This window comes from Dicentrarchus labrax, unplaced genomic scaffold (assembly GCF_905237075.1).
Source record: "Dicentrarchus labrax unplaced genomic scaffold, dlabrax2021, whole genome shotgun sequence".
Classification (NCBI taxonomy): Eukaryota; Metazoa; Chordata; class Actinopteri; family Moronidae; genus Dicentrarchus; species Dicentrarchus labrax.
In genome coordinates, this window is record NW_026136704.1 from 16,186,399 (window position 1) to 16,211,660 (window position 25,262).

The 25,262-nt window shown below is 41.5% G+C and overlaps 1 protein-coding gene across 1 annotated transcript; it reads right to left on the reverse strand.

Moving 5' to 3' along the window:
• Window positions 1-105: 105 nt before the first annotated feature.
• Window positions 106-24,752, reverse strand: inppl1a (inositol polyphosphate phosphatase-like 1a). The gene is made up of 27 exons (XM_051396556.1): window positions 24,247-24,752; window positions 17,768-17,831; window positions 17,005-17,152; window positions 16,837-16,918; window positions 15,057-15,203; window positions 14,622-14,712; window positions 13,816-13,905; window positions 12,755-12,853; window positions 10,860-11,010; window positions 10,130-10,236; window positions 9,259-9,361; window positions 8,886-9,082; window positions 8,650-8,767; window positions 8,143-8,239; window positions 7,823-7,961; window positions 7,598-7,697; window positions 6,552-6,640; window positions 6,343-6,424; window positions 6,105-6,194; window positions 5,518-5,631; window positions 5,017-5,193; window positions 4,762-4,917; window positions 4,452-4,536; window positions 4,190-4,276; window positions 3,294-4,044; window positions 2,841-2,974; window positions 106-2,737 (listed from the first exon to the last, which is right to left on the reverse strand). Exons 1-27 carry the CDS (start codon window positions 24,420-24,422, stop codon window positions 2,629-2,631), a joined length of 3,783 nt encoding a protein of 1,260 aa, XP_051252516.1. The 5' UTR covers window positions 24,423-24,752; the 3' UTR covers window positions 106-2,628.
• Window positions 24,753-25,262: the final 510 nt, after the last annotated feature.

Consider the following 25,262-nt stretch of genomic DNA (forward strand, 5'->3'; position numbering starts at 1 on the left):
CCTTTTCTCTAAACGAGGCACATCTACAGCTCACGGACTGTAACTCTTTCATCCTTTCCCTGCAGATGACAAAAAAAAAATAAGGAAATGAGTGAATCTATAAAATAAGGAAAGATATTAGATTTTAATTGAAAAAAATGACATGAGTGAACAACTTACATTAACTTAACATAGCCAAAAAAAAGGAGACTACATGAAAGGAACAAGATAACATGGAGTGTGTCAGAGAAAACAACGATGGCAGTCTCTTATTCACTCATGCACTCGCACACGCACGCACACACACACACCAATACAAACACACACTCACATAACGAGAACACTGGAAGGCCAAAAAGACATCAGATTGAACGTGTTGTCTGAACGGCAATATTCTCTGCCTTATGGTTGTTAAAAGGTTAGACACATAGTACAGCACGTAACGCAGGCGAGTAGCTGAGTCTAAGGTTGTACAGGAGCAACATAATGGGTCACAAAGAAAACCAGAAGAAGAAAAAGGGGGAATCCTTTTCAGACATGACAAATAAAATGAAACTGCTACGATCACATCCTTAGGTTTCATCATATTTAGTCCCAATTATGCAACAGCACATTCATTTAGAAGTTAAGAGTTCTACTTTCGAGGCCTTCCCGTAATAAGCAGACATCACAAAAATATGTTTCACATCATATTTTTGTAGCAAAAGCAAGCTGTGCGCCTAACTGGAGAGATAGTTTGGTGTGATCCACCTGGGTAGAGTAAAAGGTGTCAGCGTCTCTTAAATTAGTTTGGCTTCTAGTCTCATAGGCAGGATTTAAATTAAGAACAAATAAAGGCGGACTGAACACTAACAGGTAAGTTAACTCTCAGATTTTTAAGAACAACATATAAACAAACCATTGAGTATAACTATAAAGTATAACTCCTTTCACTAAACAGGACTTAGCTGTGTCTTATTATCCCCAAAGTTTCCACAGACAGCATCGACTGGGGAGGTTTATGGAGTAGCAGCACCACCTGCTGGTTAAATGAAGGAACAACGGCCCTCAAACTATCCTGTGTCCTGCAGAGACCTGACTTTTCTGTTTTTAATGCATCATGACATCTTCCCCACAAGGCCATGTCTCGAGTAATGTAACAAAAAGAACCAAATAAAATCAGCAATATGAGACGAATCTCTCGACTATATTACAGGAAAAAAAATGTTTTGGTGATAAATGGTTTCTCCAAGACATTGACAGTATGATGGCATGGTAAATCTTCAGTAGAATAACCATTAGTTCATCGTTTTTAACTATGTTAACCAATTCCATGAACGCAGCTGCATTTACACAATTCAAAATGAAATGAGGAAAAGATGTGACCCAACAAACCTGGGTCATGTGACGCTAAAATTAGATTTGTCTTCTTCGGCAAATTGAGATTGAAATGTCCTGACAGACAATAAAAGTGTGACAACGACCAATCGTCTGCCTTGAATGTTTAAAGTGATACTTCACTTCAGTTGCAGCATTTATTGCCTCACGTATACTTGTGATTTCATTTTCTACCAAAAAGGATTCCCTGCCCGGAGTCAGTACGCTACACGTGTCACAATGTTTGTATAAATCACACACCGAGGGCAGGTGATGTCCAACACTGTCAGTTAAATGTTGTACCAATGTGAAATATGCACTTTTAGCTCTAGCAGGACTGGTTTGGTTGGTTTGCTCCATATTCCCTTTATCATAAAACAACATAAAACCATAAATACATGCAGAGACACTGAGACAATAAATGCTACCAGTGGCTCAAACGTCATCACGAAAGTATAAAATTTGAGAAATGCGAGTTGAGCTCACTTCAGAGTTAGCTTCTCTACGGTCACCACCTCCTGTCCGCCTCCATCACAGAAGCGTTTGGGTTACACTGCCCGAGCTGTGTGGTACTCTTGAGTGTGCTTTAACAGTTCCCACATAGTTTCCGAAATGTGACCATTAGTGGGAGACTCAGAGAAAAAACACGCTGTTGTTAAAAGAGTGTGTTTTCATGGCTCTGGTTACCCACAAAAAGCCCTCTTCTCATTTTGCTTTAAACTTGAAATTTTGCAGTTTCCCATTTCAGAGAAGTCTTAAACTCTGTCGCTCCTTTGTTAAGGTTTCTCAGGACAAAGAAAGGAAAACAGGCTTTAACGCTAGCTTGAAGCAGTAGGTCATTACTGATGGCACGAAGCACACGACACGACATCAAGGCATCAGCTGCTCCACACGTGATTCGGATCTCTAATTCCGTCTGGCCAGAAAAACAACATTATCTCATCCTGCATCTTCTCTCTAGGTTTAAAGCCGACGGTCATGTAGTGATGCTTGAAGGACTGAAATGATTCTCATTAAATAAGGCCACCTCTACGACAACGACAACAAACATACAGTACGTGTAAAAAAAAAAAAAAAAAAAAAAAAAAAAAAGAAAGGATGGTGGTTCAACAAGTGTTTTTCTTTTGTTTTTTGAAACGTACAAATGGAGTGCAATTTCTCTCAGAAGGCACAGTCTGGCATCAGTTAGCATGTTCCAGCTCAGTTCAGTTCAGTTCAGCTGAGTTTTGGCCTCTTGGGACCTGGTGAGGCACCAGGCCAGTTTGGACCAGTCATAGACCAGTTCGGTACAGTTTATTTCTGTTGCTGCTGCGGTTGCTGCTGCCTGAGGCTTTCCAGCAGGATTCGCTTGTGGGCGGGGTCGAGCACTCCCGCCTCCTCGAGGTCCTCCTCGGTGATGTCGCTGGAAAAAACAATACAAGATGTAAGAAACGTCTTTCAAACCTCAACTTATGCATGCACAAGATCATGAACGTCAACGTGTCTGAGTGTGTGAGTGCGTGCACCTGAGGAACTCCAGGTCGTCCCAGCCGTTGTGTAGAAGGCCCTGCTCATACCTCTCCAGTCCCAGTCTCTGTAGCCACTCCCCCACTGAAGACTCCCCAACAGACAGAGACGAGCTGCTGCTGCCCCACAGTGCCTGCACAGGCGAAGGAAAACACAGGATCAAATAAAAACAGCTGTAGGAAAATCTCAGCTCATCACAGCTGCCATGCCAAAAATGTTGGGTTATCTTTTTTCACCCCAAAAAAGGAAGCAAAAAAAAAAAATGGCTGTATGAACTGTAGAAGCTTTACGTAAAAAGTAGCTTAGTCACATGCAAGTTGAAGACAGCTTCTGTGTTAAAAACGTATCACAAAAATTTGGGCCTAAAAGAAACTAACCATGTAAATCTCCAAAACAGCTACCAAAGCATTAATGATTGTAGCCACTGAACTGAATTGAACTGATCTGCTCACCTCCTCAGGCATGTCTTCTGCAATACTCTCTGGGATGGGATTTCTGGGTGGGAAGGTGCGGGAGGCCTCTAGACCTATCCCCATTGGCTGCCCCCTAAGAGGCGGCGCAGATGGAGCGCGTGGAGGCTGCCCAGGAAACTCACTCTCACTCAGTGTCTTTGCCATCTGAAGCACAGAACACGACTGATCGTCCAAAGCCCCTGGTCCAACTCCTCCTCCTCCTCCTCCTCTTCTAAAACCTTCTCCGAGGGCCAGCGGGGGGGCGGGACTGGCTGCTGGGATCCTGACCTCAGCTAGGTCTGGGTAAAGAGGGCGAGATTTGGGGAAGGGGGTCTCTGCAACCATCTCCAGGGCTCCCTTAGGGAGAGGAGGAGGGGGGAAGTCAGGAGGGGGTCGGTTCAGCGTGCTTCCAACTGTTGTTCCGGCAGCACCCCCCTGCGCTCCTGCTGCACAGGTGCCTCCATCGTCCTCGGAGGAGCCCTCCTCACTAATAGCTCGAACAGGGTGCCCTGTCATAGGCCTGCGTGAGTGAGAGTGCCCTGAGCCCACATAAGAGGGTTTGGTTCGAGCTCCGGCTGAGGGGGCAGGGGCTTTAGCTACCTGGGGGTTTGTAGAAGTAGGAGATGGGAGAAGCTCAGGTGAGAGTGCAGCTGCTGACTGGTTGGGAACGCCCTCCAGGATGTAGTAGGCAGGATTATTGTAGCTGTTCTTGCTGATGGATGGATCACCGTCTGGTGCGTCCTGTTTTGGCCTTCACAATACACACAAAAAGAGAACAGGTGGTTGATGGTTGATTACCTTTTTATGATTCATGGTTTACGTGAAAATGTCTAAGGGGGCGTGATTTTTGTGTGGTTGTTTAAAGATTATTTACTGGTCACTGTGTGTATTTGTACCTTGCAGCCGTTTCCTCCTTGCTGCTCCTTTCTCCCTCCTCGCTGACCTTTCCCAGCTCTCCAAGCTGTTTACGAACCACAGATGGCCTGCATCGAGAACACAGAACAAAACAGATAATTCAAAAAGGTGTCTGTGTGCACATCCTTGGTACTTTGTGCAGGATATCAGATTTAATAAAAGTAAAGATGCATCTGCACACTAGATTAAAACTCCCAAAACTTAAAGGACCAGTATGTAGGATTTAGAGTAGAATGTACTGACTTGACGTATTCATGTCCCACTCTGGATACCAAAGTGGATTTCCCTTTAGGTCCGCCTGTCTCATCCTTGTCCACACTGATCCACTCTGAAATACAACAATAAACATAGTAAAATTAAACATGAGACAGTTACAATATGTCCTATATCAAACCACATCCGTTGAACAATTTACATGTGCACATTCCTAAAGCTTAAAAGTCCTTTCATTTGTCCTCACTACTCGATTTACATCTTCCCTCTTTACTGGTCAGATATACTCTCACTTTAAAAAGAAGACTATCACCACACAGTTGCATATACAGTGCGTTACCATAGAGTCTCTCCCTGGTTCCCATCCTTTCAGACGGGACTCTGACCCTCATGGACCCCCTGATATTTCCTGTTTCCTCGCCGCGGTGGGACAGGTAGGTGTGGAACTGCTGTGCTGTGCTGCCAATCATAGACTTCAGAGCCAAAACACACTCTCCTAGCACGGGAAAAAAAACGACACACGTGGTTGTTTGTCAGACTAAAAGAAACAACTTGAAAGGAATGCAAAGCCAAACATCAACCCTCCTCTTTATACCGTAGGACTCGTATCCATCCAGTGACTTCACTGTTAGCAGCAGATGTTGGTCCTGCAGGTACTCGATCTCCGAGAGAAGAGGTTTGAGCGTCGTTAGCTGCTTGTTGGACCAGCCCACACGCAGGAAGTTGATGTTGTCGCTGCTCTGACTGTCGTTCTCATAACTCTTCTTAAACTCTACAGATGAGAGACAGAGAGAGAAATGCGGGGCAAAGTGCATGGAAGAGAGGACAAAAGGGGAACAAGGCGGGAAGGAGAGGTGGGAAGAAAAGGAGGGAGATGTTTCTATTTCATTTCATTCAAAAAAACATGGTGGGCAGGAGGTACGGATGCAGCACAGGTCAAACATGGATTCTAACTTAAAGGTATACTGACTGCCTGAGATAGGGAGGGAGGGAGAAAGATGCAAAAAGAAGAAACAGATACAATTTTATTACATCCATTACATCCACCCTGTCTGCGCTGTAACTCCTGGTGGATTTTGGTGGATGTTCAGCTCACCTTCCAGACAAGTGGAGTAGAATTCAATGAAGAACTTGGTTCTGCTCGCCGTTTTCACTATGGCCTCAATGCTCTCAAACTCAATGTAGGCCTGCTCGGAAGACTTTGGCAGACCTACACAGAAACAGGTGGACGGGAGGGATGGGGGGTGGAGGAAGTGAAGGGTGGAAAGAGAGAATGATCTGAGTAGGTGGCCCTGAATAGCACACATTTGAAGGACAGAAACAGAATTAGTCATAAATGTGACATTTTGCAAAGGATGAATGAACATGGAGAATGAGTAACAGGCTGCTGTATTTTCCGCCAGTGTTCAGCTGTGAGTCATTGACCAGACTACAAGAATATATCACAAACTGTCTGGAAAACAAACAAATCATCATTAAATTCTAAAAACGTGCACAGAGTCCGCCCTATTTTGAAAATCAGTCATTATGGCCAAATCTTCTAGTCTATACGCAGCTTTTGTACGAGCAAGAACAGAAAGAGGAGACAGAGTGAAGCCAGGAGACAGAACGATTGACAGGAAGAGGAAATAAACTAAACGGAACCAAGAAAAGTCATTTTCTTGTGATTTTAAGGTTTTGTACCTTTCTTGGAGACAAACTGGGAGGTCACCCCCACCTCAAAGGTAGCAAACACAGGGGAATGATCGCTGGTCACTATATCATCTGTACAGCCTGAAAAACAAAACAGCATATAAAGCACGTAAGTCTCCTTGTTGATCAATCACATTAATTGCTGTAAGAGCCATTTACAGGAGTAGGATCTCGGTTAAACCAAATTGAAACAAATGTGTGTTGAATGATTTTCTGCTGACGGACTCACCATAGGAGTTGCAGACAATGTGTGTTTCTGGGTACGACTTCCACAGGATCCTGTCACACCAGGACGGAACATTAGTCCTCATCTGGGACAGACAGAAAAGCAGAAGACAGCAGAATTATCATGACGACTCACAAGAGGAAATAAAGTATTTGTCTGAAATGCCTGGGAGGAAGTCTATCCCTGATGTTGTCTGAGTTAAGGAAACGTACCCCTGTGGCCTTCTGCTTCTGCCAGACATATGTGTCTCTTGAGCCACGTTCATACCGGTAGGTGGGTGGGAATGAGATCTCTTCCTCAGCTGCAAGCAAGCAGACACACATTCACCTGTTAGATCTTGTGGCAAGTAAGTGTAAAGGCGCAAAGCGTAGCATTTTATAATATCAATAACTCTAATTGAGATATGTATTAGAGACAACACCCCATTAGAGTTCGATCAATTGAATGAACACACTTTGTGTAAGCAGAGGTATAAAACATGAAAATACATACAACATACAAATACAGGGTGGCTATTTGCTGCTTGTGTTGTCACATTTACAGTATTAGTGATACACGGTGGCTGAAAAGAGCAATTTTCCCAGTGAGTAGGTTGTATTTCAAGTAAATCTCATCTGACGTGAGGGTAAGATAAAACTCTCACAGTTGAGAGACTGAAAGGCTGGTTTTGTTTTTCCAACATTAATCTTTCTTCAGTGAAGAAAAAAAGAAAAAAACCACACACAGGGAGGAAGAGTGTAGTAGTAAGTAGCCACATCCTGTGCAAATGGTGTTAATGACAAATGTTGCTTTTGAGAAACATTAGCCTAAACAATACAGGTAATATGAGACTAAGGAGATAAAATATTCTAAAAGATTATACAGAGCTATTTTGACAATCTTTCAAAAAATATTTCTGTGTTTTTTATCACATGGTCTTCCCCTCCTTAAAGTCATCATGTTTACATATGATGTAATTTCTTGGAGAAATCTTTTTTTTAATTATTATTATTTCTTGGAGAAACTTTGGTAGTGATGTAACTGAGAAAGCCAACAGTCTTGCTAGCTCAACAGCAGTGGTAATTCTAGGAAGTATCAGCTATTACTTTTGTTGTGTTGCCATTGAAACGTGCATTTTAAGTAAAGTAACCTTATGTTAATGTAAAACAAAGCCTGCTCTTACAAATGAACACCTCAGGAAGATCTCTCCCATTGTGCACAGGGAGAAGAGATAAACAGCAATTAGACACAAGTCTGGTAGAAACACAGACGTACTAACCGAAGCGTAAAAAGACTTTGTTCTTCTCTCTCTCCAGGTTGAGCTGGTCCACCTTCAGCAGGGGATCAAACTCCTTCCTGTTAATGTAGTTTAAAATCTCCTGCACAGAGACACAAACAAGACAGGACCACAAAACAGAGCATCATCCAAATCTGCTGTGTTTAATCATTTATGTCTGCCTGTGTGTGTGTGTGTGTGTGTGTGTGTGTGTGTGTTCTGCTTTACCTGTATGTCCATATCCAGCCTGTAGTTGAGGTCTCCCAGCCAGAAGAGGTGTGTGAAGCGCAATGAGATGTCGAAGGAGCTCAACTGTTTATCTCCTAATGACAGCAGGCGTAGGATATCTAGGTAGTTCTGGTTCCTCCTGTATGCATGACAGGTCAAATGTATCACAGGTAATAAGAGGTAAATGAGTGTGTGTCTGTGATGCACTGTAACAGCACATCATCAAAAACTTTACTCTGTCCCCACAAAGTAAAATCACAATGCAAGACCCTGAAATAAAATAACCATACATAATGTGTATGTGGGACTGTGGCAGGTACCTGGCAATCTTCTCATTCCCTGATGTCAAGTGACAATTCACAAAGCCAAAAGATGTCCCATTGAACATGAAGGATACACCCACAGCTCCTTTGTTACCTAGGAAACCGTCCAAACAAACATACAAACTAATTGTTTTTTACAGAAATCCTGTTGTCTTAATAAAATCACTACAATGTCAAGATACACTGCTATGAAAATATTTAGTTTGGAAACAAGAAAAAACGAGTTTACTTTTAAAGGTTACTTTTAAAGTTTACAGAGCTTAAATTAGAGTCATGGCATTTTGATCTTATTGAAACCAGATGTTTTCTTGTTAATTCAAGTCAATTGTTTTCATCAAAGTGTGACCACAAGAGTTATAAAATCATCAAAACCATTTAATTGCCTCTTTGTTTAAGCAGCGTTTGATTGTGCTGTTCCATTGTTGATATTTTCCTCTCGATTTTGACAAAGAAATAAAATATGTGAAGGAAGTGTAAAGACTGAATATGGAGTACTGTTGTTACCCAGTGTGTTGGCGATGCCCGTCTTCACACTGGACATCCCCACGTGGCTGATGCGGTTCTCATGTTCAGGTTTCACCAACACAGCAATTTTTATGCTCCACAGAGTTTGCGCTGCGATCTACGACCAACAACAACAAAAGCCAATAAGAAACCTACGTATATCACACCGTACAAATATTAGCCCCGTCTGTCATCATCTTCAGTTTTTCCCTCTCAAACATATCACCTCCACTCACCGGTTTATAATCCAGCTCCGTCTGTTCTTTCAACATGGCACGTAGTGACTCCACCCACTCCCGATCACACACAGAGTTTTCTTGGCTTCCAAACACATACAGGTCATGAGGGATGGTGACCGTCATCTCGTCCAGAGTCTTACCAAGGCCACGACACAACACCCATGAGGCCACAGACTTAGGCGAAGGTACTGAGCCTATAAACAAAGAGCAAAATGTCATACTCTACATATACATACCTTTGTGTTACAATGTAACATATGAAAATATATGATAAGTCTGAATCTGTTGCTATTGTAATAATGTAAGTTATGTTGAAAAGAAAACTAAAAATACTTAAAATAATTTATGTGTGCGTTTGTGTGTGTCTAACCCATGTTCCAGGTGCCTATGAAGATGGAGATCATGTCTGGCTCGTCTTGGTTGGAATGTTTGTTCTTCATCAACTGCAGCAGCTGGCAAAATGCCTCCCGCTTCTGAAACACAAACACACGCCAACTTTTAAGATTAACTCTAGAAGAAAATAACCATGGATATATTCTTCAAGACCTTTAGTTTGCGTTATTTTCTTACTTGGAAAACCTTTACAGATGTGATCAATGATGACAAATTATCAAGGAATTATATATAATATAGAATATGAGGGATACCAAAGTAAATTGTGATTTCAGAAAATATACTTAAATATAAATTTTTTGTTTGTTTTGTTTTTCTTTACTTGGGTATATGGGAGCAGAGGGATGAGGATATGAGGATACTCAGTGTACTGTAATGCTTGTATGTCTACTCATTGGTGCTGTTCATTGTACACACGGGGAAAAAATTATATTTTTTAAACAGCTCTCACTCTCACTATTTTCCATTACATTTTGGTTGTTAAAGGAGAAATATCTAAGGATAAATAGTAATGCAGAGCTGAGAATCACATTACTGGAAGAGTCTCAGTGGAAACTGAATTCATAGATGGGATTGGTGTACTGTGTGCGCCACAAATCTTGGCCGTGTTAGTGTTCTTCGTCTGATTATGAATACATAAATAGTAAGGAAAATGGGGGAGTATTTCCTTTTAAGTTTGAATATGAATGTGTACACCACTGTAATCTTCATAGGTGGGTTTTCGTATGCTTGAATGATTCAGTAACTGTAATAGATTGTGCTTTCCCCACATCTGCAAAATTATGTTTGAGGCAGTGTGCATGTGAGTGTGTGTGTGTGTGTGTGTGTGTGTGTGTGTGTGTGTAGACCTTGGCACTAGCAAAGATGAAGTCTTTCCTCTGGCTCTTGTCCTTCTCTTTCTCAAAAACAATGCCCAGTTTATTCTGCACCCGTTGAGACTTGATCAGCTGACGGACTGAGACAGACAAATAGGCAGACAGACAAGAGACAGAAGGTCAGAGATAGGGAGAGAGAGAGAAAGAGAAAGGCAGGGCAGAGCAAGGTTAAGAAAGGGAAAAGTTAAAGGAGAACAATGAAAAGGCATGAAAAGTGAAAATGAAACAGTAGACAAGTTTATTAGTAGTCAAAGTTTCCATTAAATCCTCATATAATGTTTTATGTCTTTACCTTAACTGTGTCTCAAACAGATACCACCAAGAATAATATGTTATCATAGGCTTGGAGTCATAAAGACATTTAATCTCTTGCCCCTGAGTGCAGACACGATGCATATCACCTTGCTAAAAAATACAGAGCACCTCCAATAACATCACAAATCTATATACTTTTGGAACATAAAACAGTAACCATTAGGTAAAAGTGTAGAGGCGTGTATTTAACACAGAAACTTACTTGAATACGGCTATTGTTTAGGCTGCCTTCTACAAAATAAATTGATCACAAGACGAGACGCGTCACTGTCGGAGGGCTTACTAGCTCTGCTAAACAAATTTCTGCTTAAGAAGTTCCTGAGGAAAACACTACTCATCTCCCAGTTCAGAAAATACTGGGGTTATTGTGTTTGGAGAGTTTTCTTACTTTTGTCATGTGTGAAGGTGGTCCAGTCCTCTTGGCTGTCCTTCACCTTCTTCATCACTACCAGCCGTCCTCCCTCCACGTCCACAGACAGAGTGTACTTCTGACTCTTCCCTATCTTTGTCAGCTCTGCCAGGTAAACATCCAGCTTTACCTGAAATGAAGCGCGCGCACACACACACACAATCACACACACAAACACACACACACAGACACAAAAACAGACACAGACACAGACACAGACACACACACACACACACACACACACACACACACACACACACACACACACACACACACACACACACACACACACAGAAACTGGAGGTGCTTGTAGTGCATTTCTGAAACTTTGTATGTTTCAACAGAGCGCTCTACTTCCAAATCATATCAAATCTTCACACCACCAGGGGTCTCCAAAGTGAAAGTAGTGGACTTGTGAGTACTTTCTCCCTCTTTTGTTATTACAGACAAAACAAGCTTGCTGCTTCTAACAGAGTGTCAAACCAAAGTCAACCAGCAAAAAGCATGAATATTGATGATCGCACACAATGACCTGATGCTCTGTAGTTTTATAAGGCAGTTGACACATATTCTGACATTTCATCAACAAAGTGCATCTTTTGTATTTGAATCCATAGGACTTGCTCTAAGAAACATAAAAGTCATAATTCCTCTCAGAAAAAACAGAAATGTATTCTGACTTTGAGTCATATCACAGTAAAACCTCAATGGGGTCTGTTTGTTTGTCAGTGGGCGACTCAGGTGCCACATCTTAAACCAATCCCCTCATCATAACAATGAACAAACTTCTGTTCCTGTGCAACAGGAAGCTGCTGAAAGGAGGTCACCACAAAGGATGCAGACATGGCAGCTAATATTCATATCGTTCATCTCTTCTTCCTCCTCTGTTTCACTTTCCCTAAAGCATTCCCACTGATAATTATCCCTCTCCTCTTATCTTTCTCTTTACCTGTCACCTTTGTATTCTGAATCTCTCACCGTTACATTATTCTGATTTTTTTCTTTTTCTTCTCCCACTTTTCAACACAGTTTCCTTCCAATGTCTATAAATTATGTTGTTGGTACACTTTCAAAATAAAACAACTATAATCTTACTACCAGTATTCAGTAATACACACATACCTACATACTCACTGTATGTGAGAAAATGATATCAAAGTGATAAGTGATATATAGTATGTACTATATACTATGACAAAGCCACTGATGATGCAACAGGAAGTACATTACAATCATTCCTTTGGTCTTAAGTCTGCTGACAGCGTGTTAAGGAATATATGACTTCACAGTCATTGCTGTAGTCACTGTTTTTACTTCATTCAAGTTCAGTCTGACCTTTGTGAAACAAAATCAGCATGCCCTGATAGTAGCACTTCATAAATCAAATCTAGAGATGTTTCAACATTATACAAAAGATAAGGTTTGCCTCCAGACTGAAATAAATACAATTATAATCTTACCAGAACTTCCTATGTCTGTCATAAAACAGGAACTATGAAAGATTTTAGATTTTGATTGAAAGGTGAATCCCAACATTGATAACAGAATAAAGTTTGAATGGTGCAATTGGGCTGTGAGACCATGGAGTGTCTTAAGAGTGATATGATTACTGTTGAAACACAGATATTTCTCACATCACCATTCACTGATTAGATAAAAGGGTAAAAAAAAATGTTTTTAATTTGATTAACTTCCTGGAAAGGCCACAACCTTTACATCACTACACAACCTGACCTCACATCACCCTGCAGAGAAACAACCACAAATAAAATGTGTGTATGTGTGTGTGTGTGTGTGTGTGTGTGTGTGTGTGTGTGTGTGTGTGTGTGTGTGTGTGTGTGTGTGTGTGTGTGTGTGTGTGTGCACACGCATACCTCGAAGGCCTGCACAGGGATGGCTTTGCTGTGACGCATGGAGAGAGGAGGAGGGGAGCATGGAGAGGACAAACTCATGTCCTGGAGAGCCTTCAGAGCCTGAGGGGACAAAGAGAGAGAAGGGGAGGGTCAAAGGGAGAAACAATTAAACAAGAAAAAAAGATAAATGAGAAGACATAAACACATACAAAAGAAAAGACACACAAACAGATAAACTCTATTGTTTTCAACGTCAGTGTCAACAAGGAAACAGTTTCCCGTTTCCTGGATGTGATCCAACAGGACCAGAGAAGGTGGAGCTAGTGCCATCACATGAGTCAAGACATGTAGCTTGATTGCACTGAGGCCGTTTCCTTCCCAGGCAGCTAAAGCCCCTCCTTAAGTCCATGTAGAAATGATGTGCCCTGTTAACTACTAAGAGCTGGTCAAACTGTATTCGTAAATTAGGGATAAAAGCAAAAAGTCTAATTGGTGAGCTTACTGTGATAGAACATTCCTGTTACACATGCTAGAGAAAACAACAAACAAAAAAAAAAGAGCTAACTAAATACTTTCCTGGTCTGACCTACATGGCACACCCTCTCCATCTGGCTTTTATAGTGTTACACTTTATGCAAATACATTTTAACCGGTTCTGTCAACAACACAAATGGCTGCCCTGTACAAAAAATTCACAAAATCCCCCCATTACACTCCATCTGTGTGTTGGTCAAGGCTCCAAAAAAGAGATGGGACTTTGACACACACACACACACACACACACACACACACACACACACACACACACACACACACACACACACACACACACACACACACACACACACACACACACACAAGCTTGGAGTCTTCATGGTGGGCTACACATGCAGCCTGCAGGGCTTCCATCATATGGGGAAGGTTATCTAAACTAACTACCTCCAACTAGCAGCTGTCTGTGTGTGTGTGTGTGTGTGTGTGTGTGTGTGTGTGTGTGTGTGTGAGAGAGACTAAGAGGGAGTTGAAGAGATCATGTGTGAGGGTCCATGCCTACACGCTACTGAATGAATATATGTGTGTACCTTCTTCTCTATGGAGGACAGCAGGTCTTTTAGAATTGCCAGCTTGGTCACAAGGTTCTCCAGCTCCTGGTCTCCACCCTGATTCACCGACTGACGGAGAAAAGGAAACAAAAACAATAAGAACCTGTGTAGGCTGTAAAGTTTGGAAAGAAGAACAGAGACAGAAAGTGAGACAGAAAGGATGATTTGTTATGTTTTGCTGCCACTGTGTTAAAGCTAAATGTAGGTTTTAAAGAATAAGGATGCAACAATGTGGCTCTCAGGGAGAAATATTATAATCAGATAAATTAACTGAATTAACTAAAAGTGCAGATTGTTTTTAAGGCTGCAAAACCAGCGGACCCATGTCTACATAAATCAGCTTTTATTTAAACATAAAACTACATGTTAGTGTTTGTTTAATGACAGTGACTGCTGAACTTCAAAACCATGACTTATCATGAAGGCTGTGAAATCCATAACGTCATCTCAGAAATATGCTACTGAAGCAGTAACTCAACCAGTAGTTTCACAGTGACTAATCCATCATTTCTTAAGTGATGACTACTGAATGATCCTATTCCAGTTTCATTTATATATTGATCATACATTAAGTGACTAATAGTGTGACTAAGTCTACCTCAGCTGTCCCAAGAAAACCCAGGAGAGAAACACACACACACACACACACACACACACACACACACACACACACACACACACACACACACACACACACACACACACACACACACACACACACACACACACACACACACACACACACACACACACACACACACACACACACACACACACACTCATACCTGTTGGATCATCTTGGAGACCATGAAAGCACTCTGCTGATCAAAAACTTTAGACAGGATCTCCAAACCAGACAGAACCTTGTCCACCTCCCTGTTTGGTGAAACAGAGAGAGATCCACAACTTCATAGTCTAAAAGCTCAAATATTAAATGTATCTATAGGGAAACAGATATTTGGTACATTTTTTAAGTTTATTTTCTGTGGTTTACCACAGTGTTTTAATGTGCAACATGCGCCATTGTGACCAAAACAAGAGATGAGTTGACGAGAAGCTGGCCACGCTGTGGGCTGTAAATCCTTACACAGTCTGTCAGTGACGAGCACATAAGTCACTGTATATAAAAGAACAGCTTTGTATAAAATATACACGGACAAGAGAGTATGTGTGTCTGTGGGACATGGGCGTCTACAGATGAGCTGCTGTGTCCTTCTTACCCATTAAGGCGTTTGCAGGAGGCCACAAGTGTCTTGTTGAGGTGAGGCAGGGAACAGGCTCCCTGTTTGACTGCCTCAAGGTCCAGAGCATAGCTGCCCTTCAGGTACTCGTGGGAGATGGTGCTCAGGCCATTAGCTGCTGGAGCACTAAAATAAATTCAAATAAAATCTAGTGAGTATTTATTAATATCTACATGCATATAAGTCCACAACATAAGTATACAGGTTTTAGTGCAAGCAAAGTATGAATTTAAAAAAGCATTATTGTTATTAGATGTTAGGTCCTGAACTGTCAGAGGCATATTCACACTTTTATAATGCTGCATTCCTTAACTAGCACTCAGTTGTTTCCATCGTTTGTTATAGTGTGTGCTATATTCTTAGCTATTCTGTCACACGCAGGTTTTAAAGTTTCCGCTTTGATATGAGATTTGCAGATAAATTACACCCCTTGTACCAGAGACGTGTTACAGATCTCATAGTGGCCATAGCTACGTAAGTCTGTGCAATCAGGATTTTTTAGAATCACACACTTCCTCTAAAAAAAAAAAAGAGTGCTGACTTATGTCTACCCTACTGCATTCAGTCACTCAGACACACAAAAACACATTTACTTAACCAAGTGAGCCAGCAGGATGCCCCGAGCCTCCTACACGCTGGCCAACTTGCAAAGAATTTGTATTATAGGCTTTGTGGTCGTTTGACATGACACCATTTCTTTCTGACCTGAACATTAAAATGTTCTAGTCAAGAAAGGAAAGCAGCTTCCTTCCTTTTACAGAAATAGTCCTGTGATGTTCTTTCCTTAGAAGAAAGACTGCGGACAGATTTTTTCTGACAGCCCACGCACCACTTTAATATGGTCAAACAAAATACTCCTTTTAGTGTAAACGCTGCATCTAAAATGTCAACTTTTGCATTTGCAATTCTGTGTTGCAAATGCAAGTTGATGCCTTGTTCCTTTACTGTCTCTGATCTATAAATGTATTTTGCATTTATTCTGGTGGTCTGACTTTAATGGATCCTATGCCGAGTGTCATGGCTGATTTTATGCTTCTTTCCATGCCAACTGGAGAAACTAGGATAGGGATAAGGTTACTGCAAAACCTTAATTTTTGTTTCTTCTTTGGGGAAATTCTACCATCTTACAAAACATGAGTAACTTTTACCTGAGAATGATGAATGCAGCCACCTAACTCACAAAGGCTTTGACCTTTGCTCATATAAACCGCACACTAAAACTAAAGCCCCGTCTTCATCAAAGCTTTGCATCATCTGTAACCAACCCGGTTTTCAACAGGATGTGGCTTTCCTTCATTATGAACACAGCAGGGGGGCACACAAGGAGAGAGTGGAGGATATTAATATATGTGTGCCTGTGTCTAATAATGAAAGTGTGAGTGTATGTTTTATCATTAACAATGTTTAAAGCATAATGTGTGTGTGTTCGAGCATGTCATCGAACAGAAACATTGAGAGGGACTGTGTGTATGCGTGCGTGCCTGCGTGCGTGCGTGCGTGCGTGCGCATATAATCAATGCCACCTCTGCTTACTATTTTTGTGAGCAGAGTCAACCTGGTGTCATAATTGCATTCAAAGTGAAACAACAGCCTTCCTGTGTGTGTTGCGGGTGTGTGTTAATACATAACAACATAATCATCATGGTTAACTTGTTGGTTAAGAGGTTCAACAGTTAGTTTGTGATTTAATTTTCAGTGCTCACATATTATTATTATGAACTGGACACAATCAAAATGAGTCCTCATATAGACTTTGTACCTGTCTGTGGGTGTGTCCGGTCCAGGGGGAGTGGATGTGGAGGCAGAGCGAGGGGGGAGGGGTGGCTTCTCATCCTCCCCATCTACCAATCACCGAAAAGGAGAGTTAACATGTGACAGGAGGCAATCACTGGGCATGCAAATGTGGTTATATGGGCTCTAGAGATACCTGAATAGTCCCGGTCATCGCTGACAGCTGTTTCCTCTCTGTCAACAGCATAAAGCAAGGTGGTGACCAGACCCTGGCTGGGCTGCAGGTACAATGACACCAACTCTGGTAACGTCTTAAACCGCTTCGGCTGCACGCCCTGAGATGTCTGAGAGAAAGAGGGAGGAGGACAATTGGGGAGGGAAGAGACAGAGGAAAAGAAGGAAGGTTTTTTTCTATGTGGTACGAACATAACAATTCCTTGGCTACAAGCAATCATGTTACAGAAATCTCTGGTGGCCCCTATTGTTCCACATTTAATGTTGTGTAAGCAAATATGACCCCGTAGTCTAAATATAAATCTAACCAGGAAGAGCTGTTTTGGTAAACACTGCTTTCAAACATATTCAGTTCCAGCAAGCAAAAATAGACTTTTAGACTCTCTTCAACTTCATAGCTAAGACCCCAAAAATCATACAGCAGGGGCACAGATGTCTGTGACCACACGATAGTCGGGAAGCACCATGTCGTATGTGTGTGCATGTGCGTGCGTGTGTGTGTGAGACGAGCGTGTGTGTGGTGGGGACTTCACAGCTGTTGGGCACAACACACAAAGAGGCTGCTGTGTGCGTGTGTGTGTGTGTGTGTGAGAGAGAGAGAGCTCAGAGCCAACAAAAGCATCTATGCCTGCCAGCTGCTACTGAAGCAAATACAGTTTTTGCTGCACACATGCACACACTTAACTTCTGCGGAGTGTGAGTGTGTCTCTGTGTCTCCTCAGTACCTGTACAGCCAGAAAACCTTCTTCATCTGGGAGGATCCTGTAGGTGTGGACATGCTTCTGAAATCTGTAGAGAATGAAAGAAATGAAGACAGAGAAGTTTGAAGAGAGAGAGAGGAGAGAAAAAGAATAACACCAAAGAGAAAGAGAGTAAATGGAGTGAAAAACAGAGGGAGCGAGAAGTGAGAGAAGAAGAGACAACTTTTAAAACTACTGTTTTATTCAACAAAAAATAACATTTCATGTCTGACACATACACTCTTGTACTTGACCCCAGTGGACGGGGTGTGTGTGCATGCATGAGAGTGAGGGGCTTTAGACGCTGGAGAGAGCGTCAAGCTGTTGCTGTCTGTCACAGTTGTGAGCGGGCTTTATCCTTACAGTAGCATGATACAGTGGAGCAGAACATAGTTGAACCTGGTGTTTATACAATGTAAAGTTACAGAGATAGAATAAAGAAACAAAATGACAACATCGTCATATGTGAGACAAGGTAAAGATTAAAAGAAAATGATCTAATCCTTTCCTCTCTTCACTTCAGTGTATTTAAAACTTCATAGTCTGAATTGCATTTCTGATCGAACCACAAGCTTTTTTTTTTTTTCCTCAACCAATCGTAGATCGATCAATGGTGTGACATTGTGATTGCACAGCCGTGACTACACGCCTACAGCCACAAGCTGTAGTTGAATGATTTTCATGTCTGCACTTCATGTCTGCTCAGTGGACCGGACACAAAATGTTAAATTTGCCAAGCAAATGTTGTGGTTTACATCTGTTGGTGTGTATACTGTATATGTGTGTGATGGTGGTGCATCTGCTCAGACGTGTGGGTGTTAGCTTGGCAGCATATGCAAAACACTTAATTAATGCTTTTACTTCTGTTTAGACTGCACTTATTTACAGTACGTGCATATGTATACGTGTGTATACACTGTATAAACTGAGGGAGGGATACATCCTTGTTGGGTATATACCCACTCTGTTTGTCCGGCCTTTCCAGGTCAGTGTCCCACAGCAACTAAAACATGAGCTGGATTAAAATATAACTAACTGCAAGAAGATTATTTATTTTTGTCCCAAATAACACACACACACACACACACACACACACACACACACACACACACACACACACACACACACACACACACACACACACACACACACACACACACACACACACCTTAATTCAGTAGGGCTTGAGCAAAAGGGTCACATTTAATTTAACTTTTTAAATGGGTGAGGTTACTAATTACCCCTCTCAGAACAGCACATGGAATAAACCTGCATTTGTTGTCTGTCTGAATGGGTCAACAACACAGGTCATCAAACATGGCTTCATGAACTTGATCCTGACCAGGGTCTGTCTGACGCCACTTGTCAGACGATTAGCTGAATTCTGAATATCAAAAGAAGTACATTTACAACTGTTTCCAGTGCATCTGGAAATGAATAATGATGTGTTTTAAATTTGCTTTAACCTCGGAGTATTTCCTTACTGAAGGCAACTATGTTCACAGGCTGATTATCACCAATTCCTGCTTTAGTGGTTCTGGTAGCGAAACATAAAATATTTTTGGGTATTCTTGCCTTTATCTGACAGCACACAGAAGAAAGGGGAAGACATGCAACAAAGATCCTCGCACAGTATCCATAGTGTCAGGACAGAGAGCAGAAGTTCCCATTTTGTATTTGATTTATAAACGGCACATCTATCAGATTTTTGCCAATAATAGTTCCATATATCATCCAGAAGTTGGTTACACTAACAATATAAACTTGATAAATATTTGCTCCTGCCTTTCAAAGTCCAGCAGTAAACACAGTGAGTGAGATGAACTCTTCCTTTTGTCTGCCTGGCCTCTGAAGCCATATACACATTAAATTCTGTCACATTATAAACACAATATAATGTAGTAGGTCCAGCGGCAGAAAATCCATATACAAGAGTCACTGCAGTGTACAGTTGTGTGTACTGTTGTGTGTACAGTTGTGTGTAGTGTATGTGTAGTGTATGTCTTCCTGTTGGCAGCTGATGAGATTCTCTGTGGGTCTGTGGAATAAATACTATTGTTTCAGCAGCAGCAAAGTTATAACAAGGGGAGGGAGACGGAGCAGGAGAGAGAAGTTTATAATAGGATCGACATAGGCCCAAAGCATACAGTGTGTGTGTGTGTGTGTGTGTGTGTGTGTGTGTGTGTGTGTGTGTGTGTGTGTGTGTGTGTGTGTGATGTGTGTTGTCAACAATAGTCTGTGCCGGGGGTAATGCCTGCCCCACAGACTCCCTCTGTGCTGTTGGCTTTGAGTACCACCTCCCTTTCTTCAGTCTCATCCAGTCTCCATTGCCTCGGAGTGCAGCAGGTCAGTGTAGTCAATGCACTGATACTGCACTGTAAACAGTATGTGTATCAACACACTGCACCAACTGGCTATAATAAAATTGGCTACATTTTGCATCATAATTCTTATGCTTCTCATTATTCAACATGTTACCTGAGACTCATTGCTCTAGCCAGTCATCTTATATACTAAAAACCAATTTAACTCTCTCTTCAAGAGGTACAAAAACCTGGTGAGGAATGTTTTCACAGATATTTCTAGGTTTCAAACACACACGGAAACACAGAGGGTCATGCCTGCACCCCGACATGTTTAGACACGCTCCACTGATACTAAAGAACACCTCCTGACAGGAAATAGTAAACAATTCATAATCTCAGAACTTGTCACACTGCTGCATACACCTAAGCTTAACAAATATATAGCCACACCCGATGGTTGGAGTAAAAAAAAAAGTACCACTATTAGACTAAATTTTCCTGTTATCTCCTGTGCTAGCAAACTGTTTTTTAAATATTGTAATATTTAATCACACTGTGGCAGTGAATGACAAAGCTTTAACATACCACATATTATTTCATACTCTATCTGTTGCACTCAAATATTAAACACTCAGCTGTAACTGATCAGCTATAACTATTTGCTATCTACTCTGGTCGAATTGGTCACTTCCTACAAAAATCTGAGTATTATCTTAACACTAGCAAGCAGAACACACAAAACCAAAAGTCCGAGGACTTAAATGCACAGTAAGAGGAAGTGAAAGGCAAAGGCATAGAGACAATCTGGCCCTGGAGTCGGGCCCCGACTGGCTTCTGTAAAGTCACCAACACAAACACTCTTCCCACGAGTCTATTCTCAGACAACAGCAGAGTGGAAGCACTTCCTAAACACACTGGTGCCTCCAAAAGCCCTTAAAAAGGAAGTACACATGTCTGTGAACGTAAGTCACGAGGACTCCACAAAAAGCCATGTCTAGTAGCCATGTTCAGGTAAAAAAAAAACATTTACACTACTCACCAAAAGTTAGGGATATTCCACTTTCGGGTGAAATTTAATGAAAATGTAAAAAGTTGATGCTACAGTGATATTATATTATGAAAGTAGGGCATTTAAGTAGAGAAGTTCAAATTAAGATCACCTGGAAAGGTCATAGTGCATTTTATGTACATTCTGAAATTTCATCCGAAAGCAGAATATCCCTAACTTTTTGTGAGTAGTGTAAAAAAGTTAGCATGTGTGTAATTTAGGTCACAGACCAAAAATAGGTCACCTGGTTAAATCAGTTAAAATTAGCTCATTTCTATGTTAGAGAACCACACTGATGCAACTGTGAGCCCAGCCTCCAACGTGCCATCTTGTAGTCCTCTGGGCAAAGGCAATCTGGCTGCGTTTACCAAGTGATTAGTTCAGTACCGTTAGTAGAAAAACAAACACTGTGTTACAGGTTTGTAGAAATTTGTTTTAAAAAAAGTTAGAAAACAATGATTACTTCAGTTTGAAGAAGACAAAAACAACTTATTAATTTCCCTATACCCTTCTAAAGGCAACGCTTTTAACTAGCTAGTTTTACTTTGTTTGCTTCAGTAGACTCTACAATAATAAAGCACAAGAGACAAAGGAGATGCTATTCGACATCAAGAAGTCCTGAGAAAGACACATGTCCTGAGCTTCCAGTATACCACACTACTGCCATGACTAAAAACGGTGTGGCTTTCAGCAGTCTGGAACCTTTTCATGCTTCTGGTGATTCAGATGTTACTTCCTGGAAATGCATTTTTTACACAGTAATATTAGCACAAGTTCACAAGAATGAGATTGCTTGACCATATCGTCTTTATCTTTATCTCCTCTACGACTTCAGGGGTTGGGAAATACTGGAAAATCCTGTTTTCAAAGATATTATATATTAAGACAGACAGCTTGTTTCTGTCATACTGATCTAACAACGCTGGTCCACATGACATCTGTGACTGGGTATTAAGATGAGACATTTAATGCTTACATTGTTGTGTTGTATTGTAACAACTAGACAACTTGACGTCTGATTTTTTTTTTTCTCATCTGCAACACCCATCCCTAGACTAGTGTATATATGGTGTGTATGTGTATATAAGTTAAAAATGATCATAGTTATGGTCCTTTTTTAAATCTGTGGACATAAAGTTACAAATATTGACCCTCTGAAAAGAGAAAACTGGATGTCCATAGGGTTTTATGAGAGGAAGCCTATAATTTAACATACATGCTCTCTGGTTATCTCCTTCTTTTAAGGTAAACAACATACAAAATGAGTATCCTAATGATCACTGACTTTAGCCTGGATTGCTGAGAGTGAGTATTGAATGACAATAACTGTGTCAAGAGCAAATCACAATATTAAACAACTGCCTTGCATACATCTCTAAAATCACTGAAATTGAGTTATTTAGAAGCCGTAAATGGTTAAATTATGTAACCGTTTCTGTTGTTTTATATATTACTTTCTATGTATCACAGGTAGGTAGAACATACATTTAAATGTCAACATAAAAAAACAAAAATCTCCAACCACAACTACTCCCACCTGTAATTACTAACAGGGAATGAAGAAAATGATGGGTGTAATGAGGAGGATGACTAAAGTTTTCAGTCCATGTTAGTGCCTGTTCTATGACTGCTACAAAATAAGCATAAGATCCAGTGCCAGCTAATATTTACAATAATAACAATATTCTAGCAGTCATTTTGTTTGTTTATGTTGTGACTTTTTTTTTTATGTGGTCGAAAAACTTAAATTAAATTTGATTGTAAAGCACATTTTTACTAAAACTTGAGCATAACACACTTTAGGCAACACGAAGGAAACTCTCTGAGATGAAACAAAGTCCATGATGTGAAAGGTGAAAGGGGAGAGGAAGGGAGAGGTGGAGGCGGGAATAAATCCGGAAACGGATGATGCATGGATGTGAGGAATGTTGTTGGTCATAGAGTGACCTATTACTAGTGCATCCAGCAAACGATAGAAAAGTGGATATTTGTCAGTCTTTATTAATCTTTTTTGATCTTGTATAGGCCGTGAGCCAAAACAGGTTGCAGCCCTATTTTTCTGGGCAGTTGTATGACAAGAGGAGTAATGTGTTCACATGAGAGTGGGCCTGTCTAAGTGTATACACACAATGAACTCAGCATGGGGTAAACTATCAGATAGGGGATGTAGGTCGAGTCAATGTCAGAGTAATGTGTCACATGGCATAGGCCTTTTATTTCCTGCATCTGCACAATCAGTAGTCTTTACATCTGTTTAACTTTGTGTGGGCGTTTGGAGGGGGGGCATGAGTCACTGGTCATTTGTAAGTTTAACATCCCTTTTCCACAGTTCATTAAATTTGCCTTAGTCACTGTCAAGTGTACACAATACTGTACACAACACTGTGGACTTGAAACTGTCTGTGAAAGCTGGATTGTCCGCTCGTCAGGTGTACAGACTTCCAAGAGGATGCCAGGCCCTCTAACTCCCTCTGAAAAGAAAGTTTATACTGCCCCTGGCAAACAGATTATTCCCATTTTATGATATACAGTGGGAGTAGATAGTATGTGTAACTCTTTCCCACTACACAGATCTTATATGAGCCTTAAATTAAAACATCAGCAAGGCCTGGCCAGCCCATATATGCTTATATTTACCTCCATTCAGTTTCAGTACCCTGTAAAAACGGCGCTGCAGGCGACCACATCAGACACAAGACAGACAGGAACAGCCCTAAAGTTGTGTGCCATGCTGGAGTTTCACTGCTGGGCAGACAGACAGTCTCTCTCTCTCTCCCACTCACTGACTTCCAGGAGAAAGTAAACAAATGCGTATGGCTGTAATCCTTGTTTAACACTAGCTAACGCAGGCTTCAATTACAATTTGATCTCATGCAACAGCAAATAATTGTTTTGCTGCTGCAGGAAAATGTGTAAGTTAGAAAAGCTTGTACAGACTGAGGCAGCGACGATTCCCTGAAAGCATGTCCTAACTAGCTGTTAACTTAAATACCCTTTAAATAAAAAAACAAACCATACATGTTCCTGGCAGACAAAGCAAAAACCAGGCCTCACACACACACACACGTTAAGAGTTCAAACAAACTTCTTCTGTGGATGAAGTTACTTACAGTACACACAAAGCGTAAGCCCCGTTGACACTCTCGCTGTCCCGCACCAGGAAGCTGCCGTCTCTCCCGGCCCGGGCCAGTAGCTCCTCGGCCGCCGCTCGACTCAGGTCCCGGTGATACCACATCGGCGGCGCGGGCCCCAGCGGAGAAACCCCACCACCAACACCCCCGGCCATGGCCACAGCCCTTCAAAAAACCGGGTTCAACTCAAGTTGCTTCCAGACTTCTCCGTAAAAAAACCAAAGCTGCCAGCCCTCCTCCAGACGAGAGAAATAATCCGGTGAGGGACCGTTGAGAGCGGCAACGGTTGTACCGACGGAGGTTAGGCGGCGCGAGAGGACCGAGGACCGAGGACGGGGGCTAAAAGTTGTACATTTGTTAAATTACGCTGCTTGCGGCGGTTTCCTCAGTTCCTGAAAGGCTCACTACCCTCCTCTTTCGCTTCCCAGTCCCACGGAAATCAGGGTATGTAAATCCACACTGGAGACCGGGGACCAACAGCGGGGACGCGTCAAAACCAGACATAGTGACATTATACAGTACTTCCGGTTAGGCTTTCCAGAATAAAAGACTTCTTGAGGGATTTACATTGAGACACTTTATTTCTGTGACAGAGACAACCGCAGTTTTATGTTCCGTTATGCCGATCTGTAGCTGGCTTGACAGAGCTCTGGGGAGGAGGGATGGAGGGATAAAGAGACCCTGGGATGGATAAATAGAGTTTTACAATGTAACTCATTCGATAATATAAAAATATTTTAACAAATTAAACTCTGTAATCACAGATTTCAAAGGCCTAAATGACCAGAATAAAAACAAATCCCCAGGAGAAGGAGACAGAGCATATCTTGCTGCTATCTATTAACATGCCACAACCTGGGGGACAGTGAGTAAACTAGTCTCTCTCTCTCACACACACACACACACACACACACACACACACACACACACACACACACACACACACACACAAACACACTGAAGAGAAGTAAATGCACTATTAGAGTAAAGGGGCA

Coding starts and splice junctions, on each gene's coding strand:
- inppl1a (XM_051396556.1), bottom strand. CDS start 24,422: ATGGCCGGGGGTGTTGGTGGTGGGGTTTCTCCGCTGGGGCCCGCGCCG. Junction 13,906..14,621: donor TCTCCAAGATGATCCAACAG/GTATGAGTGTGT, acceptor TTTCTCCGTCAG/TCGGTGAATCAGGGTGGAGA. Junction 8,240..8,649: donor GGGCATCGCCAACACACTGG/GTAACAACAGTA, acceptor ACGGTTTCCTAG/GTAACAAAGGAGCTGTGGGT.